Source organism: Lithobates pipiens, unplaced genomic scaffold, assembly GCF_037356315.1.
Source record: "Lithobates pipiens isolate NorthernLeopardFrog02 unplaced genomic scaffold, aLitPip1_a1.2 Scaffold_19, whole genome shotgun sequence".
NCBI classification, from domain to species: Eukaryota; Metazoa; Chordata; class Amphibia; order Anura; family Ranidae; genus Lithobates; species Lithobates pipiens.
Window position 1 is genome coordinate 554,436,720 of NW_027507764.1, and position 20,454 is coordinate 554,457,173.

The 20,454-nt window shown below is 40.6% G+C and overlaps 1 protein-coding gene across 3 annotated transcripts in view; it reads left to right on the top strand.

Annotated features, from left to right (window-relative positions):
• FER1L6 (fer-1 like family member 6) overlaps positions 1-19,521 on the top strand; it is a 276,448-nt gene extending 256,927 nt beyond the window's left edge. For all 3 annotated transcript variants that reach the window (XM_077493299.1, XM_077493300.1, XM_077493301.1), the window contains exon 41: positions 19,049-19,521. In XM_077493299.1, the coding sequence (XP_077349425.1) occupies positions 19,049-19,229 (181 nt within the window). In that variant the 3' untranslated portion in view covers positions 19,230-19,521. The remainder of the gene's footprint in view (positions 1-19,048) is intronic.
• Positions 19,522-20,454: the final 933 nt, after the last annotated feature.

Consider the following 20,454-nt stretch of genomic DNA (forward strand, 5'->3'; position numbering starts at 1 on the left):
CCCTCACAACCAACGGCCAGGGTTGTGAGGATGAGGCCCTTGTCCTTATCAACATGGGGACAAGGTGCTTTGAGGGGTCACAGACCCCCAAAGCATCCTCCCATTGTTGAGGGTATGTGGCCTGGTACGGTTCAGGAGGGAGGGGGGCCGCTCTCTCGTCCCCCCCTCTTTTCCTGCAGCCTGCCAGGTTGCGTGCTCGGATAAAGGGTCTGATATGGATTTTTAGGGGGACCCCACGTCAATTTTTTTTAAAATTTGATGCGGGGTTCCCCTTAATATCCATATCAGACCTGAAGGGTCTGGTATGGATATTTGGGAGGACCCCCACGTCAATTTTTTTTTAAAATTTGACACGGGGTTCCCCTTAATATCCATGTCAGACCTGAAGGGCCTGGTAATTGAATTTTTTTTTTTTTTTTTAATCAATGAATGAATGAATTGTCGGCTAATACAGAGAACACTCATTGAGTGTTCTCTGTATTACGGAGACCCGACAATTTAGCCGCAAGTGATTTTAAAGGACTTTTTTTCCTGCACAAATGACACTTTGTGCAGCGACAGTTCTAAGCACCAGAAACATGCGCCCCTTCACAGGCATACTATAGATACCCCCCAGCTACGAAATTTAAAGGAATATTACACTTTTATTGTTTCACTTTAATCATTATTAAAATCACTGCTCCTGAAAAAACGGCCGTTTTTAAAACTTTTTTTTGCATTGATCCATGTCCCCTGGGGCAGGACCCGGGTCCCCAAACACTTTTTAGGACAGTAATCTGCATATTACCCTTTAAAATGAGCACTTTAGATTTCTCCCATAGACTTGTATAGGGTGTTCCGGCTTTTCGAATTTGCTGCGAACAGCCCAAATTGTTCACTGTTCGCTGAACAGGCGAACAGGCAATGTTCGAGTAGAACATGAGTTCGACTCGAACTCGAAGCTCATCCCTACTGAACACCAACATGCCTGCCTTTGTCAGCCCAGTTACTAAGGATATTGAAATTTTTTTTTAGACACTCAATAAGAATTTGGAAATCCTTAGAAGTCTTCTGATCTCATTAAACTAAAACTGGTTTACAAAGGGGGGCAAGGTGATGTTCATGCATAGAGATAAGTAAGATATGATTTTTGAAAAATACTTAAAACTAAGAAATGGTCATCTTTTAAAAAAGTTATTGGAAAAACAAAGAGAGCTTTTTCCAAGATACTGATTTTACAGTAGAAAAAAATACCATAGACAAAGATACTCCCTAATTCCTAACAGCTGATAGCCCTGCTTGTCCCACAATTTGTGCCTAAGGTACATGTAAGTCTTTAAATAGTCCATGACATGACTATTTTACAGCAAATGAACTGTTAGCCCTTGTACACACGGTCGGAGATTCAGACAGAATGTGTCTGATCGGACCGTTTTGTCGGATATTCCGACTGTGTGTGGTCTGCATCGGACTGTTTCCGTCGGAATATCCGTCGGACCAAATTTTCCAACTTGCCGGAAATATTTTCCGACAAAATGCTCCGATCGGACATACTGCGATCATGTGTAGAGAATTCCGATCGGACAAAGTGCCACGCATGCTCAGATCAAATTCCTACATCAAAGCTATTGGCTACTAGCCTGAACGTAGTCCAATTGTAACGAAATTACGTCATCACGTTCTGAAAGGTCGAATTTTCCGACAACTTTGTCCGACCGTGTGTATGCAACAGTTTTGGACAAGATCCGTCGGACAAAATCCGACGGACAAAATCCGACGGATTTGGTTGTCGAAATCTCCGACCGTGTTTACAAGGGCTTACTTTGCTTTGCTCTTTTGATAGTGATACACCACATCTATTGGAGATAGTAGAGAAGTCCCTTTTGGAAACCCTCTTTGTATCTCTGGTGTTTCTTCACTTGATATGAACAATCCTCATGGATGAGGCATTCAGCATGTTAGCTTTTTCCTTAGTGAACGTTTTTTTAATTGTTTTATTAATACACCATCTTTTTGGGGTTTTTTCCAACTCCCTTCAAATGCAGTGGGTCATGATGAGCACCACTTGAGTGGGAGCAGGATATTTTTTTCGACTAATGGGATTGTCTATGTTCCTCTGCCACATTTTATTGTGGTAGAGGTACATAGACAATATTTTCATTTTTTTTTGACTGGTTCATAATGTTTATTGCATGAACTCATAGTGGCACTTAATATATATTTTTTAATTGCGTTTCAGTATGGAAGTATATAAACAAGTATAGGTTTTTGCCTTTTCTTTATATCAAATGATGAAAACAGTTGGTGGCTTTCTCTTATCTCTCCACTTCATCATCCTGACAAAGACAAGTTTTATTTAGATAAAAAAACCAATACTAGTCCAAGTTTTTCCAAAGCAGAAGTAAATGCAAAAACTGCATGCCGGCATAAAGTAGACAGCAAGGCAATAAAAATAAAACTTTTGGTTCATTTCATTCCACTGCACTGCTAACATGACAAATCAGGTTAGCAGTGACACATAAATCGCTAGGCTCGGCGGAGGTAATGAGATCACCTCAGTCTGGTCAGATCAGCCTCCACTTCATCATCCTGACACCTCCACCTCACAATGGATATCCTCCACCCTAATAAGGTTTATGGCTTCAATGTTGCTTATAAATTATGAACGTGTCCATTCAGTGATAATAAAAGAATTAACCTACCGCTGCTTTCATGTGCCAGACTATGTTGGAAAGATTTAATGGTCACATTTTAACATGCTGTTCCGGAGAATATTGTTCTCAGAATAGAATGTAATATTTAAAGAGGTTGTCCAAGAAATAGTTTAAGATGAACACTTGTCTTACCTTAAAAGCGGAGCTCCAGGCTCCATCAGAAAAAAAATTAAAAGTCAGCAGCTACAAATACTGTATCTGCTTACTTTTAATATTAGGAAACCTACCCGTCCACTAATCCAGCAGTGTCCTTACTCGAGCCGATTTTTCAATTGGCTCTTGGGTGCTGCTGTCGCCATTTTGGGTAAAGGAAATCGACGGTGAAGCTTCACCGGCGGTTTCTTACTGCACAGGCGTGAAGTGCACTGCACTTATTGAATGGCCTGGCAGTTGGGGGAAGGAGGAGGGGGGGGGGGGGTCGAACTTCCAGGTGACGTTACTGTGGCTAATGTCAAAACCAGGGCAAATAAGCAGAGCGTCCCCTTTTGGGCTGAGCTTCGCTTTAAATTGTTAGTTAATGTACAGCTACCTCTACTGATCAGCCTCGATCAAGTCTCTTATCTCTGAAAACTGTGAGAAGTTCTCAGTGAGCAATAGAAGCAGCCTGTTTCCCAGAAGCAGCTGATCCCAACACTTTTAAGTAATTGGACAGCTGAGCTGTCATTTACAGCATCCCCGTGTCCCTGTGTCATACAGGAGCATTATTCACAGCGGTCCACCATCCATCATGACTGACACCTGTGTCCATGCCTGCTCTGGATGCTGGAGGTTGCAGAGGTGAAGACAGTCAGTAGGGATAACACTCGATCTACAATATGCTATACATCTGTAGTGCCCTTCTAGATAGGTGCTGGGATTACAGTGCCTTGAAAAAGTATTCATACCCCACAAATAAATATGTGAAAAGTGTGGTGTGCATTTGTAGTCAATACTTTATAGCCAATACTTTGTAGAACCTCCTTTCACTGTCATTACAACTGCAAGTCTTTTTGGGGATGTCTCTTCCAGCTTTGCGTATCTAGAGAGTGACATTTTTTCCCATTTTTTTTGCAAAATAGCTCAAGCTCTGGAAAGTTGGACGAAGAGTGTCTTTGAACAGCAATTTTTAAGTCTTGCCACAGATTCTCAATTGGATTTAAGTCTGGACTTTGACTGGGCCATTTTAACACATGAATATGCTTTGATATAAACCATTCCATTGTAGCTCTGGCTGTATGTTTAGGGTCGTTGTTCTGCTGGAATGTGAACCTCCGCCCCAGTCTCAAGTCTTTTGCAGACTCTAAGCCCTTGTACACACAGTCGGACATTCTGACAACCAAATCCGTTGGATTTTGTCCGACGGATTTTGTCCGACGGATTTTGTCCGAAACTGTTGCATACACACGGTCGGACAAAGTTGTCGGAAAATCCGATTGTACATAACGTGATGACGTTATTTCGTTACGACGGGACTACATTCAGGCTAGTAGCCAATAGCTTTGGTCTAGGAATTTTATCTGAGCATGTGTGGCACTTTGTCCGTTGGAGTAGGCTACACATGATCGGAGTATGTCCGATCGGAGCATGTTGTCGGAAAATTTTATAGCCAAGTTGTAAAACTTGGTCCGTCGGATATTCTGACGGAAAAAGTCCGATGGAGACCACACACAGTCGGATTATCCGAAAATACGGTCCGATCGGACACATTCCGTCGGAATCTCCGACCGCGTGTACAAGGGCTAACAGGTTTTCTTTTAAGCTTGCCCTGTATTTGGCTCCATCCATCTTCTCATCAACTCTGACCAGCTTCCCTGTCCCTGCTAAAGAAAAGCATCCCCACAACATGATGCTGCCACCACCATGTTTCACAGTGGGAATGGTGTGTTCAGGGTGATGTGCAGTGTTAGTTTGCATTTTGCTTTCAGGCTAAAAAGTTAAAGTATGGTCTTATCTGACCAGAGCACCTTCTTCCACGTTTACTGTGTCCTTCACATGGCGTCTTGCAAACTGCAAATGGAACTTCTTATGGCTTTCTTTCAACAATGTCTTTCTTCTTGCCATTCTTTCATTAAGGCCAGATTTATGGAGTGCACAACTAATTATTGTCCTGTGGACAGATTCGCCCACCTGAGCTGTGGATCTCTGCAGTTCCTCCAGAGTTACCATGGGCCTCTTGGCTGCTTCTCTGATTATTGCTTTCTTTGCCGGCCTGTCGGTTTAGGTGGACAGAAATGTCTTGCGTTGCGCCATACTGTTTGCGTTGCGCCATACTGTTTCCATTTTTGGATGATGGATTGAACAGTGCTCTGTGAGATGTTCAAAGCTTGGGGCATTTTTTTTTATAACCTAACCCTGCTTTACATTTCTCCACAACTTTATCCCTCACCTGCCTGGTGTGTTCCTTGGCCTTCATGATGCTGTTTGTTCAATAAGGTTCTCTACCAAAAACTTTCATGCCGCGTACACATGACCGGAGTTTCTGGCAGAAAAGGTCTGACGGAATCATTCCGTTGGATATTACGATCGTGTGTTGGCTTCATCTGACTTCTTTCTTCAAAAATTCAGATGGACCTAGAAATAGAACATGTTTCAAATCTGTCCGATGGAATCAATTTCTATCGGGAAAACCATTCGCCTGTATGCTAGTCCGATGGACCAAATACGACGTTTTGTGTTGGTCTATCACATAAAATCCCAATAAAATACATTTAAATTTTTAGTTGTAACATGAAAAAATGTGGAAAATTTCAAGGGTTATGGTATTTTTTAAGGCACTGTAGATTTAGTGTTGGCTCATTGTGTTTTGTGGAGCTGCACTTTTGATAGGTACATTTAGCTTGTAACAATGTATTCAGTTTGGCTGCAAATGCTGTAAATTTAGTTGCTCACTGTATTCAGTGAAGCTGACATTGACTTGTTAGGTCTGCTCAGTCTTCTTGGCTGCTGCTTACTCCCTCTGCTGTCCAGAAAATCTGTGAGAATTTTCTGGATCATGGGTGTGGAGCTATGCAGATGGCAGCATGAATATTTATACAGTCCTGGCAAATCCCAGAAATCTGGGCCCTGATGGCTTGCTGGATAACTATATACAGTATATTCTCTGAGCATACTGGGCTCTGGGTCTTTGTCCTAGAGAGGATCAGTCCAGCCTGGCGGACTTGCTGCCCTCCAGGGCAGTGCTGCCATGTGCTTGCTGTAAGTGGGTGACCTGAGGGCCTGGATGCTGACGCTTCAGAGAGCTGACTGAGGGACTGTGTACTGAAGATTTTGTCTGGTATCACCTGGAAATGGGCAACCAGCTTTCCCTGAATATATTGTGAATATAGACTACTGAGAGATCTTAGAGACTTTTGGGCTGCTGCCACCCCTCTTGTGCTAGAGGGTCAGCTGTGTGTTTGCTAAAGGGGACATTGGCTGGTGTCCTGAAGAGCTTAGTTTATCGAATTTCTTGTGAAGGGACTATGCTCTTATTTCTCTAAAGTAAGAAGCTGCTGTTAAAGTGGTTGTAAACCCTTACAACACACTTTTTGCAACAGGTAAGCCTATAATAAAGCTTAACTGTAGCTACCCTGGATATCTCGTAAACCTCAATAGTTTAGGAGATATCCCCTGTATTTGCATGTGCCGATGTCATCGGCACATGCGCGCTGAAGCAAACTGAAGCAATAGCATGTACGTGCCGTTGCTTCAGTGAGTGTGCCGTTACTGGTGGCTCCCGCGTGCATGACATCATCATGGCTCCGCCAATTGGAGAGCGATGTTGGCCGCCGGAGCGGTGTACAAGGACGGCTGCCGGGGCTTCGATCTCAGGTCAGTAATTCATAACGAGCTAGTATGCAATGCATACTACTAGCTCATTATGCTTTTGTCTTGCAGGTTTTTTTTTTCTTGGGTTTACAACCACTTTAACTACTTTCACTACAAGCCAAGTCCACAGTTTGGTATATGCAAGGATTTTTTGCTTCAGTTCTACATTTAACTGTTTTACTACAAACAAAGTTCCAGCTGCTCCTACAGGAATAAGGGCTACCTATCAAAGACAGCACAGCATTGGTTTTAAATGATTTTGGCTAGAATACCTGGGGGTAACTGGGGAACCAATGAGGTTATAATTTACAATAAGTAGAGTTCAGCTTTAACTTTATCTGTTTAATCACAAAAGGGGACTGTTCAGTAAATAATTAAATCCCTTTGTGAATTGAGGTTTGAAATCTTTTCTGAAATCAGAAAGATTGACTGCTAGTAAAGATGGTGCTCAGACTGTATAGATATGAGAAATATATAATTGTTTGTACATCAAAAGCTAAATAGTAATCTATGGCAGTCCCTCGCCTATACAGTAGTAGGAATTTATGCTAGGGCATTGCACTTTTGTTCAACCCCCTGGCTGCTATGGCAGTATAGGACTTGACAGAGACACAGTATCAAGCCCACCAGTGGCTGTAAAGTAGCTCTTTAAGGGAGCATAAATTATAGTACATGGCTTGGTAAATATTATTTGTCTACGTTTACAGCTTGTCTAAGGTTTGATTTGTTTAGTCTAGCAACAGAGTCATTGAAGCCAATGACATGGATGGACCATTCAAGAGTTTTGGATACAACAGTATGCAAGGCAACTGGTAACTTCAACCAGAGAGACAATATTTCTACATAAGACCCCTAGTTGTAGGTGCTTTCAGAGTATTCTAGAAGAACACTGACACCTCATGTAAGAGTTGCCAAGTCCAAGTGTGTCAATGTTCTGTAAGTAAAACCTCTGATGTAACCATACATTTCCACTCTGGCCAAATACATAAAATACATAAAACATCCATTTAGTTCATTTGTGTATTCCATTAAAGGTCATGAAATTATAATCAGACATTAACATGAATGGGACTGAAGGAGCATAATGTCTTAGTGCGACAGCTTCACTGTCATTTAAAAGTCTGAAATTGTCATGAAATTGTTCCGATTCAGCTAATATAATTTTCTAAGTACATAGGGTTGTCTGCAGAAAGGAATTAACTCTTATGCTGCGTACACATGATTGGAATTTTGGTCAGAAAAAGCTCTGATGGTTTTCCCAACTGAATTTTAGATTTAAAAAAGGCATTAGAGGCCTCATATCTACTTATTATTCAAATAACCCTTTCATGACTAAGCCTATTTTTGGAATTTGGCGTTTACAAGTTAAAATCCATATTTTTTGCTAGAAAATTACTTGGAACCCCCAAACATTATATATTTTTTTAGCAGAGACTCTAGAGAATAAAACGGCGATTGTTGCAATATTTTATGTCACACGGTATTTGCGCAGCGGTGTTTTAAACGCAACTTTTTGGGAAAAGGGACACTTTCATGAATAAAAAAACAAAACAGTAAAATTAGCCCAATTTTTTTGTGTAATGTGAAAGATAATGTTACGCCGAGTAAATAGATACCAAACATGTCACACTTTATAATTGCGCGCACTTGTGGATTGACGACAAAGTATGGTACCTAAAAATCTCAATAGGCGACGCTTTAAATTTTTTTTATGGTTACCAGGTTAGCGTTACAGAGGAGGTCTAGTGCTAGAATTATTGCTCTCGCTCTGACGATCGCGGCGATACCTCACATGTGTGATTTGAACACCGTTTACATACGCAGGCGCGACTTCCGTATGCATTTTCTTTGCTTCGCGAGCTCGCGGGGACGGCGGGCGCTTTAAAAAATTTTTTTTTTTTTAATTTATTTTAAAATGACTAAAAAAAAATTGATCACTTTTATTGCTGTCACAAGGAATGTAAACATCCCTTGTGACAGTAATAGGTGGTGACAGGTACTCTTTATGGAGGGATCAGAGGTCTAAAAGACCCTCCTTTACACTTCAATGTATTCAGATCGCCGAAAACGGCAATTCTGAATACCGGATATTTTTTTTAAACCGGCGCCATTGGCAGCTGAGTAAATGGGAAGTGACGTCAGGACGTTGCTTCCGTGTTTACGATGAGGAGACTGGAACAAAGCCAATTACGGCTTCGTTCCAGTTCCTCCCCAGCAGCCGGAGGCAGCGGAATTTGAATCGGTGCTCCCGATCGAGCGGGAGCACCGGTAACAGCGGCGGGAGGCGGCAGGAGGGGGGACGTCCACTCCCGCTCCTCCGGCATAACAGCCGAGCAGCTTTTAGCCGCATCGGTTGTTATGCATGGATAGCCAATCGCCTGCTGAAAAAAACGGTACCGGGATGATGCCTGCAGCTGCGGGCATCATCCCGGTATACCCCCCGGAAAGCCGAGTACGCACATCTACGTACGCTCGGCGGGAAGGGGATATAGAATGGGTTAACTTTTTCAGCCTTGCCTAGCCTGGATTAATGTCAAACCCAATTTTTTTAAATCACAAACTGTATGAGGAGTTCTCTATGTCTTGTGGGCTAGAGTGACTGGTGGCAGTGTGTTATTTGTTATGTATGTGAGCTTGAAACCACTTTTTTATGCTTAACACTGTTAACAAACCATGAAAAATGTACACAAAAAATCTTAAAAATTCACTTTAAAAAAATCTCACTTTTGATGTTAATATGTTTTCATTTTGAACTTCTATAAGCAAATTATTTACTTATCCCTTAATATGTCTTTAATCGTCTAGATTTTTTTTCCATTGCATAGTCTTTGAACAAGTCATCTAAACTAATTTGCTAGCAGAGACGAGGCATCCAGCCTGTCTTATTGTTTAGTCGTTCTGTGGGGATCTTTAGTATGTTTGATAAAATAAAATGTTATACTTTAAGGCAGGGGTCTCCTAACTATTCAAATAAAGGGCCTGTTTATTGCCCTTTAGACTTTAGGAGGGCCGGATTGTGGCTAGTGGCGGAAAAAAATGTCCTGGGCCCAGCATCAGTGAAAGTAAATATGGCCTCAGGGTTGGGGGTCAGTAGGAGGAAGAGTAGTCCCCCTATTAGTAGGAGGAATAGTATCCCATCATTGGTATCAGTGGAAGAAATAGTGCCCCCTTGTTGGTGTCAGTTGGAGGAATAGTGCCTCATATCAGTGGGAGGAATAGTGCCCAAAGGGCCGGATAAAGGCTAGCATAGGGCCACATCTGGCTCTTGGGCCGCAGTTTGGAGACCCCTGTTTTAAGGGTATGATAACTAGGGGAAAATTTGGTGGTGACCTCTTCCCTTAGGGGCACAAGTACATGCAAGTTCTGCATAATAGTCAATCCAGCCCTGCAGGGAGATGCTGGTGTCTCATATCTCAGGTGGCACGTTAGCTTTCAAGTTTTATATCCTATCCAATAAATGCTTTCAATGGGAGCTCATCTGCCCCATACTATGGTCATCAACTGATTCTGCCTGCTCCATAGCTATGAAGATCTGTAGCGATTCAGCTATATGTTTAGTTGTTTGGCTCAGATTGTCTTTTTAAAGGGTCAGGCCAGCCAAAATTGATATTACAGTTTTTGATTGGTGCTACAGAATTTAACCACCTGACAATTTCTTATATCTCAAGGGGAATGTATTGTTGAGAACTGTTCTTTCTAGCTCTGAACACCTGCTGTTGTCATTATGAGGGGCCCCAACTCTCTCTGTATTTTATATTATGAAAATTGTAACAGGAGAAGCTGGGACAGGCAAAGGCACACCTTCCAACTTTTTGAGATGGGAACGAGGGACACCTATTAGTAAAAGTATGTAGGCATAGGACACGCCCCCTTGCCATGCCCCTTTAAAGGAGAATTGCACTAAAAAATGATTAGTTCAACCCACAAGTTTTTTTTTTTACCACTACTATTTATACTGGCTTTTGAAATTTACGAATGCAGCAATTTAGAAACTAGATGAAAGGTTTAGCACTGGGAAACACTTTTTGAAAGATAAAAAGTGGATTTTATATACAACTATATAAATCAGACTAAAATGAGGGACAAATGAGGAGGAAAGAGGGGCAGTTGGGAGCTATGACAAAGGTGGTTAGGTACACTCAAGACTCCCAGGTAGACAAGAACAGAGTTTGGAATTATGTACGGGAAATATCACTGTTGCAGAAGAAATGAAGGGTTGACTCAGCCTACCAGACTCCACTTGAAACCAAAATATCACTTGTGGGTGGAAAGGCCCTTTAAAATCAAACCTAGAAAATGGATGATTTAATCAATGCTTTGATTGCAAAAGCACTTTGATGAATTAGTCAGGCACTGGCAGTTTTGTAGTCTTCACTACAGGAATAAAAGGACTCAGGGATACGTTACAACTATACATCAAAGATTATCAAATAAAGAACAGAGTCTGCTTGATTAAATATGTATTTTTCCTATGCAGCACATATTCACTTATAAAGATTTGATTAAAGACAGAATAAATCCTATTGAGAACATAATGAAACATGAAAGGAAAGCTTCACACAAATTATTTCTTTGCACGGGGTTTGGGTAGGGCAAATGATATGAGTTTATCTTTTGATTCTACGCCCCTTATGTCAAGCATTGCCTGTCCAATCTGTCTGTGTGGAATGTTCGCTGGACTTAAAGAGCCGCAGCTGACTTAGTAGCTTGCTCAGGGGTCAGCAGTAAATAATGTTATAATGAATAGCAAACAACTTTAGATATATATATATATATATATATATATATATATATATACACACAGGGTTTTTTTTCTCTCTCAGAAAATAGGGGCAGGAACCCAAGCACGATTATCCAAGCCCCCGAACACAAATCTCACTAACAGCGGGAGGGTCTTAAAGGGACATTAAATAACAAGAGTGCATTACATTCAAAGTGCAAAGTTTGGGGGGGGGGGGTCTTGTAGTCCCAGACATCCTTAAATACTATCAAGCAGCCCACCTAGGTAGACTAATTAACTGGTGCCCTCATTACGATGCCAAACTTTGGATGTAACTTGAACAAGCTCAAAGCAATGGACAATTAACGGGGGCACCATGCTACGAGGCATTGAAATCACATCCTTTGATAGGACCCACAACTTGAATATGTTCACACCTATTTAAACATGCCTCCCCTCTTAGGAAACCTGCAATTCTGTTTTTCATGATACGGCTTATAAAACACTGGCCGCCATCTGGCATCCCACTTTCTGAATCTTCTATTACCTCCTTAATGGATTCCTCTATTTTTTACATTCTTTACCAGGTCCACGGGGCTCTAGTCATATTTTTTTTTTTTTTACTCAAATCAATTTTTATTGCTTTCATATGCATACATCACAAACAACATTCCACCCATGTACATATTAAAAAAAAAAAACAAACAAAAAAAAACACGACCCATAACAAAACACAACCCCAAATTTCCCCCCTCTCTCTCCCTATTGCTCATAAATGTATCTATTTATTTACTCCCATCTCATCATCCATACAAAATATCAGACCATCTTCTCCATATCTTTTTGAATTTCTCTGGGCAATCTCTGTGTAGAAAGATACATCTTTCCTTAATTAGGGTTTCCCTTAATTGTGTTTTCCATTCTGCTACTGTTGGTGGGTGTGAGATATCCATTTTTGTGCTATAAGCTTACGGGCCTGGAATAGACTCCTTATTATTGTTACCGTGCTGTCTTCCAATCATCCGGGATACCCAGAAGACACCCCCCCACCCCCCCCCCCCCCGGCTCTGGAGACAACCCAGTCCCAAACGCGTTGTTAATCATAGACACAACCTCATGCCAATAACGATGAAGTTTAGGGCATCTCCATAGCATATGTATTAAATTAGCAGGGCTCCCTTTACATCTAGGGCATTGGGCAGTATCTCTACATTTCTATTCTGAATAATTTTTCTGGTGTATAGTGAGCCCTGTGTAGGATAAATAATTGTCGTAGGTTTTGCATTGGGGATAGGGAGGCCAGGGGTATTGCCGATAGTGCCTGTGCCCATTGTGCATCTGAAATTGGCCCTATATAGCCAGATCATGCTGGCCTTGCTGGTCCGCCACTTCTTGAAATTTATCAAATAACTTATCATATAATTGTGATATCAGACCCTTTTTTTATTCTATCTTATCCAACAAGGCTATTATGACTGATTTATTAAATTTCCATTCATGTGATTGATCCTGTGTTTTTTAATGAATGCCTGAGCTGTAAAAATTGAAAAAAAGTCATAATTTTTTTCCACTTTTAATGAATATTGCTCGGATAAGGGGGTCTTACCTCAGGTCCTTTATAAAACCTACAATCTATTGATCACTCCTCCTGAAGAACATCACCTATCCTGCATAATGAAATGGATAGCGGATCTAAACCATACTTTTACACGAGACCAACAACATAACATTATCAGTTTTTTCCTCAAATCCTCAATTTATACAAGAATTCAGGAAATCAATTTTAAAATTATGATGAGGTGGTATCATACTCCTTCTCTGCTACATATATTTTTCCCTAACATCACCGATCGCTGTTGGAGATGCCAGAAGGGGCGAGAAATGCTACGCCATGTCTTTTGGTCCTGCCCCAAATTTGAATACTTCTGGAAAGAAATTCAGAGAATTGCCTAAAAATTCACTGATTATGAGGTTCCTGATGATCCAGCTTTTTTTAAATACATGTCTTAGCCATTCCAGCAGAAATGTATAAACAATCAATTGTACGACACCTTTTAAACACAGCAAAATTCGTCATTCCTCTCAATTGGAAAAGTTCACAGGAAACGACCATTACTCTTTGGCTTAATAAAGTGGAAGAAATAAATAAGATGGAGGACCTAATCCTCACAGAACAACACAATGTGAAAAGTACTCTAAATCCTGTAATACGTTTGTCTAATCTGAAGAGGGGAAGGCGCTTTTTGAACCATAGCTTAGCTGATTTAAGGCCACTTCTGGCTATCTTTATTGAAACATACTACCATGCTACTCCAAACTCCCCTTCCCCTCTTTTTTTAAAAATTTATTTTACGATCACTCATCGAACCTTTGTATATTCAGCTTTCATTTACTAGTTGGACATGTTCAAACCATGTAGACTGATGTACCACTTTTGTACTATTGTCTTGATGACATGGAACTGCCTTTTTCCGGTGAAAATAAAATATTTAAAAAAAAGAAATGGAATTCCAAACGGACCTAATGTAAGAACAGATCCACCATATGTGGAGCAGTGAAATAGAGTCTATTTAACCTTTTAAAGCATTCGTGTGCAACGCTACATCCAGTAGCAGAAACCAGTATTTGTTATATTTCTGCCTCCTCCCTATTCCTTTCGTCATGGAGACTTCATTGGGGGAACACTCATTTGGAAGAAATGTTTTGCTATAGCCAGTCCTTTCAATTATAGTGGTCTCTTGTGGGCCCTCAAAGGCTATGATAAGCATGCAATGAGATTAAACTAATGAGAATAGTAAGGTTGGGTTATAATAATAAGTTGAAGGTAATGTCTTGTAGTCTACATTATGCCAGACTAAATAAACACTTCCATTTATAATAAAAGAATGAGGACCGGAACATATTTTAAAGTATGGACACATTAGAAGACAATGTAAACAGAGAAAGCATCTCTGGAGAGAAGCCGGTAATTCATATACTGATGTCAATAGCGGTAAAACAAAATGAAGCATTCCTCAGGAATTTTAATTTATGGCCACTGGGGAAGAAGCAGCAATTAAGCAGCGTGTGTTATTTCCGTCCTCCTGTAAATTAATCAAACAGAACAAGCAGACAATTTTCCTTTTCTAGCTACTGATTTATTCACATGTTTTATACATTTTGGAGTCTGCTGCTTTGTATTGTCATTTTTTATGGATTATGAAATAATACATTTAGAAGACTATTTACTAAGGAGCTATCATTAAAATTCACATTCCATATAAATTAACGAAGCTCATGTAAAAAAAAGTACCCTTCCTTGTAATGACTGAAAAAACAAAACAAAAATAAAAACACTGGAGCTCCCTAATGTGAACCAAAGCCAGGGATAAGATCACATGGTCCCTAGCTGTCTGGATCATAGAAGAGCGACAACAGAAAAAGACCAAGTGGTCAATTTTAATATTTATATATGTTTTTGTTTTTTTTGTTTTTACTTTTTTTTTGTCTGAGTATAGATATATGTTTGTCCCAAACATGTTTGAATCCACTTACTGTTGTCTGACTCACTACCTATAAAAGTATTTTCATCAACTGCTTTTTCTGTAAAATGAATGTTTTCTAAGATTAGTTTTGAGTTTTCTTCCTGCTAGTTTGAGCTCATGCCCCTGTGTTCTTGATCTTGGCCTCAAATTGAAAATACTGCCCTCCTGAACCTTATTCACACCCTTGATATATTTAAAGGTTTCATTCATGTCTTGCCTTTCCCTTCTTACCTCCAGACTGTACATATAAAGTTCCTAAAATGTCTCCTGATATGGTTTATCCGTTGACTCGTTCAACATTTTTGTTGACCGTCCTTCAATCTTATCAATATCTTATAGCAGGGTTTCTCAACCAGGGTTCCGTGGAACCCTTGGGTTCCTCTAGAGGTTGCTAGGGGTTCCCTGAGCAATGGTCAATGTCTGCCTCTCAGGTAAGTTCTCAAGGACACCAGTGATCTTTTTATTTATCTGTAAGGGAATAATTCTTCCCAATAACCACATTTGTAAGAAGCATTCTTCTCTTTGACCATCACACTAATGTATGATGAGTTGTATATTTTTATTTTTATTTCCAGGGTTCCTCTGTGTTGAAAAGATTGAGAAAGGCTGTCTTATAGGCTCAAGAGGCTGGTTTTCCATGTATAGTTTTTCGTTGTGCATTTTTTGGTATTGGCAGTAGAACCACACAGGCATTTCTTATAAACCTATTTAGACACTTACATAAAATTCACAGCCAGGATAAAACTTGTAAAATAAAAAAACATGTTCTTTACAACACAGGTAATCTTAGCAGAGGGTTGTTGGGCGCCAAAAAATGTATATCCACAGACTCTAGCAATAAACATCTGCCTGTGGTGACAGGTATCACTGGGACACTTTCCACACTCTAATCAAAACTAAAAGTTTGGGCTGGAGCTGGGCTTTCAATAAAAAGCAACGAGCCTTGCATTGAATGTGCAAAGATCATCAGGTGTTGTTCACCCATACATATTGTGAGAGTCTGGACTAAGCCAATAATTTATTCTGTGCCTGCAGTGAAAATACCTTCTAATTTATATTTTATAAAGGCAATTTTCTCTATCCATTCATATGTAATGCAATGTCCAGGGAATAAAGACTGCAGCAAATTGAAGCTCAGGCACAAAGTTTTCAATTGCTGTGCATTGTATGGATTGGCTGAAGAGCTGAGACGATCCACAGCAGTGGTTGTCAACCTATGAGCTAAAGGGGGCTTCAAATGCAGCCCCTGACATCACCAAAGGGCCACAGATAATATTCAATATATGTAATGCTTGTGTAGTACTGACCCCAAAGGAACTGCTGTTTTTTGTTGGGCTTACCGTTACCTCACCTGCTCACTGTGTCCGTTTTAGGGGTCCCGTTGTAGAGTGGATTAAAGAATATTAGCTCCGACACTTAGTCCTTTTTCTGGGTGTTTATTTAACAAAAACACACACTTTTGCAATAGAGGGGTAGAGGATAAGGGGAATTCAGGCACCTTTGTAGTGTTTTTTGTAGGTATTCCCTTGATCCAGAGGACAAACGATTCCCACAAGCTGGATCTAGCAATCACCGGATAGGACTCTCTCACTGACCTAGCAGCCGCTGAGGTGCTCGAACAAAGTCTCTGCCACAGACTTGATAAGTTTAGCGATCTTGTTATGCAATCCTCTGCCACAGACTTGATAAGTTTAGCGATCTTGTTATGCAATCCTCTGCCACAGGAAGGCACAATAAGCTTCTGGTTGCAAAATTAAAGAGTTTCCCCACAGTACCTGATTCTTTCAGCTGACCCGGCGATACTGTGTGGTAGACAACCCAGGATGCATCCTCCAACTGAGTCTCCAGGCTTTTCCATAAGGCACCAACCTTATTGCTCGGTCCTCCTCAGAAAAGTCCTCCCCTGGATCCTCCAGTTGCTTGGCTTCTCCCCGCAGGCAAGACAGCACAGGATCATCTCTGGATCAGTAAGCCCCAGAACCTCTGGGCCTACCTTTCAGTTGCAGAGCCTCGGGCCAGCCAGCACCAAGACATTAAATAAGGCAGCACACACCTCAGGCCAGGAGGGCCATGAGGTCAGGAAAAGCGAACGAACCGAAAATGGCGTTAGTACCTTAAGTTCCCTTACCCAGAATGCACAGCAGGTAGACCACTCCCACTGGGCTGTTTTTGAGTAAAAGGGGTACCCAATACATTTAGCTTGTTGCATTTCCAACACTTACCAGTGATGACATCGACACTCACGGTCAAGTGGAAATTAGCACAACCCAGCCAAACTGGTACAGAAGCCAGAAGTTTAGCATAATTAGTCTGAACCAAACTGCAGCTTCAGACAAACTTAAATTTACAAAAATACTAGCATCGGTATTAAAAATACCAGCGCTACACTTGAGAGGACTGTCAGAAACTGCAGACCTAATAGAGGGAATGAGGGTCAGAGAGTGTGGACAGGATACATTGTTGGCTGGGGTTATGCTGCAGAAGACAATAAGAAAGTGGGAACATGTTACATGAGGCTAGTAGATATCAATACTATTACCAGAATCAATGATCTCACTACAGACTGCTGAGGTCCAATGGCAGTAACATGTACACTTTGGACACTCTGCATAGTAAACAGGTCTCCAAAACTCCACTACACATCTGCAGATAGTTGGGTCCTGCTCTGGGTATCGGGAACTCTGAGAGCAGCTCCTTTATGAATGAATGTATTTTTATCTTCTAGTTGCCCAGACACTTTATTTTTTAATAAATTGTAACAATGTTGTCATAATGTATTTGATTACTGCCTATGATCTGTCACTTGATGGCCCCTTTCACACTGGGCTGTCTGTATTTAGCCATCCGCTTGCTCAGCGGGGATCACTCCGTTGATCTCCGCTTAACGGGCAGATGACAAGTCCATCTCTGTGCAGGGATGGACCTGTCAGAGAGTCCGCCTGTCCATTTTCATCCAATCCGCCAAACGAAAGGAAAATAGGACATCCATCCATCTGGATTTTGCAGAGTGGATCGGATCGTGGGCGGATCAGATGTCAGCGGACATGTCGCAGCTGACATCCGACGCTCCATGTTACATAGTTAGTCAGGTTAAAAAAAGACACAAGTCCATCCAGTTCAACCACAAAAAAATAAATAAATAAATATATAATAATATCATACAATCCCATATACCCAATTCTATACCCACAGTTGATCCAGAGGAAGGCAAAAAACCCCAGCAGAGCATGATCCAATTTGTTAAAGCAGGGGAAAAAATTTCTTCCTGATCCCCCGAGAGGCAATCGGATTTTCCCCGGATCAACTTTCCCTATAAATGTTAGTATATTATGTACACTTAGGAAATAATCCAGGCCTTTCTTAAAGCAATCCACTGAGCTGGCCAGAACCACCTCTGCAGGGAGTCTATTCCACATTTTCACAGCTCTTACTGATGTAGATGCAGATGTATGGAGTGACCGCTCAGATCCGCCTGAAAAAAAAAAAAAACAGGCGGATCTGAACAGTCTGCACACGTGAAATGGGCCGATGTGCAAATAATTAAAATTAATGCAAAGTGGTTGAAAACAAAAATGAAATCATTGGTGTTCCTCTTTAACCCCTCATTAGTTAACCCAGACCAGTGCTTATTACACTGCATTTGTAATATTTTTTTCTTTTTCTTTTTTTTATCGTTTTGTTTGCTCGTTTTTGTAGCACAGAAATACATAGGGGGTTATTTACTAAAACCAGAGAGTGCAACATCTCTGCATAGAAACAAATCAGCTTCCAGGTTTTATTGTCAAAGCTTAATTGAACAAGCTGAAGTTAGAAGCTGATTGGCTACCATGAAAAGCTGCACTAGATTCTGAGTGAACCAGTTTTAGTAAATCCCCCCCCCCCCCCCCCACTGAATCATTAAAATGCTTGTAAATAATTTGTAAATAGCTTTACTGTGGTTTTATAAGCAGGGCAAAGTGCTCACTAGTAGTTACTGTTTTTTTTTTTTTTTTTTTTATGCAGACTGCTCAGTTTTATTTTATCTCCAATTTGAAAATTTAGTCAAAATGCAATTAAATATATAAAAAAAAAATATATAAAATGAAAAATTTTGTCAAAATGTTATCATAGATGTAAACCCAATCATTAAACTCTCATACAAGCGTCAACATGTAATATAGTTTTTAAAAGTAATTTTCAATCTTTTTAAAATTCCAGGTTTTATTAAAATTATGCCTGGTGATCTTGCCATGAAGACTGGAATACCATAGATTTCTGTCCTTGCATTCATTTAACTGATATGTAATGCATGACCCATTTTTTATTTTTTTTGTTTTGTCTTTCAGCCGTCCAGACACTTCATTCTCGTGGTTCATGAATCCGTTCAAGTGCTTCTTCTATCTCATCTGGAGGAATTACAAGAAATACATCATCATTGCCCTGGCTCTTCTCATTCTTGCCCTCTTTATTGCACTATTTGTCTATACACTGCCAGGCGCCATCAGCCACAGAATCCTGAATGGATGAAGATGACGGATCCTGATTAGTTTTATGTTGCTGTTGAGTTTATAGTACAAGACCTTTTACTGGCAAGTCTCAGTATACTGGAAACTGCTTTTACACTCTACAGACGATTAAGATAAATTGCCTTTATTTTCCTGTTTGGATACAATTCACTAATATTCAAGCTTAATAAACTGCAAAAATGATAGAGCGTATAGATTTGTGATAGGAAACTGTGTACATCAGCAAACCTGCACCAGGAGGCTACCAATAGCTTATGGATTATTATTAAAGCTGAACTCCTGGGATAAGCAAATATTGTCTCAATACAAGAGTCATTTATATTCTTCCTTGAATAATGATGTGCTTTGTGTATTTCTTCCATATTTGTACAGTAATCCAGTGTGAGACTTTTACTGTGCAGGAGCTTCCTGTAATAAAGACCGGTCACTGCTGCTCTCTCTCCTTGTGCAGGGTGACTGGTCTTGTCTCCGCCCCCTCCTGTAGTTTTCTGCAGGCAGCCTGTAGTGGGTGGAGTCCGCTGGGCTCCTCCCAAAGCTCTGCTTTCTGCAGAGGCTATGTTCAGCTTGTGATGGTGTCACCAATATATTTTCTGTACAAGATAAAACTAGTATAATTTTTAATAGATATATAAATGCAGCACTTTCACATAAAAAACATAAAAGTCTTCCACAACTTTAATGTTAGTGTTCAGAGTTGAGGAAACCCAAGAGTGCAGTTTAACACAAAGGGTGATATAAGATGTCCTCCTCCAATATCACTGCACTTACACTCAGCAGTTGACCCCTTGGTAGTAAGCGGTCAACAGCGCTCAATTACACACCAACACCGAACCAACATATCCAAAGAGCCTCCTGATATCCTTAGTTCTTATTATTATGGGACACTCCAAAAAAAGGGGGTACTCAGATTGTGTAGAGTTTAGTAAAAAAAACAAAAGCGCTTCATTGTGCAGTATTATGGATAACCAGCATTTATTTAAATACAGCTCAAAAACTCACAAACAATGAAGGTAAAATCGGCATTTCACTCCAAAATACAACAGGAATGTTTTCAACCAACAAGATAGCCGGCTCCCATGCGGGGTGACATCACATGACCAGGCTCCGACCAATGCGTTTCGTCATGAAAAGACTTTATCAGGGTCATATTATAGATTTCTCAGTGCTCAGGTAGAGACACACACTTTATTCCCGGGTGCTGGCAATTCTTGTTCCTCTGGACAGAC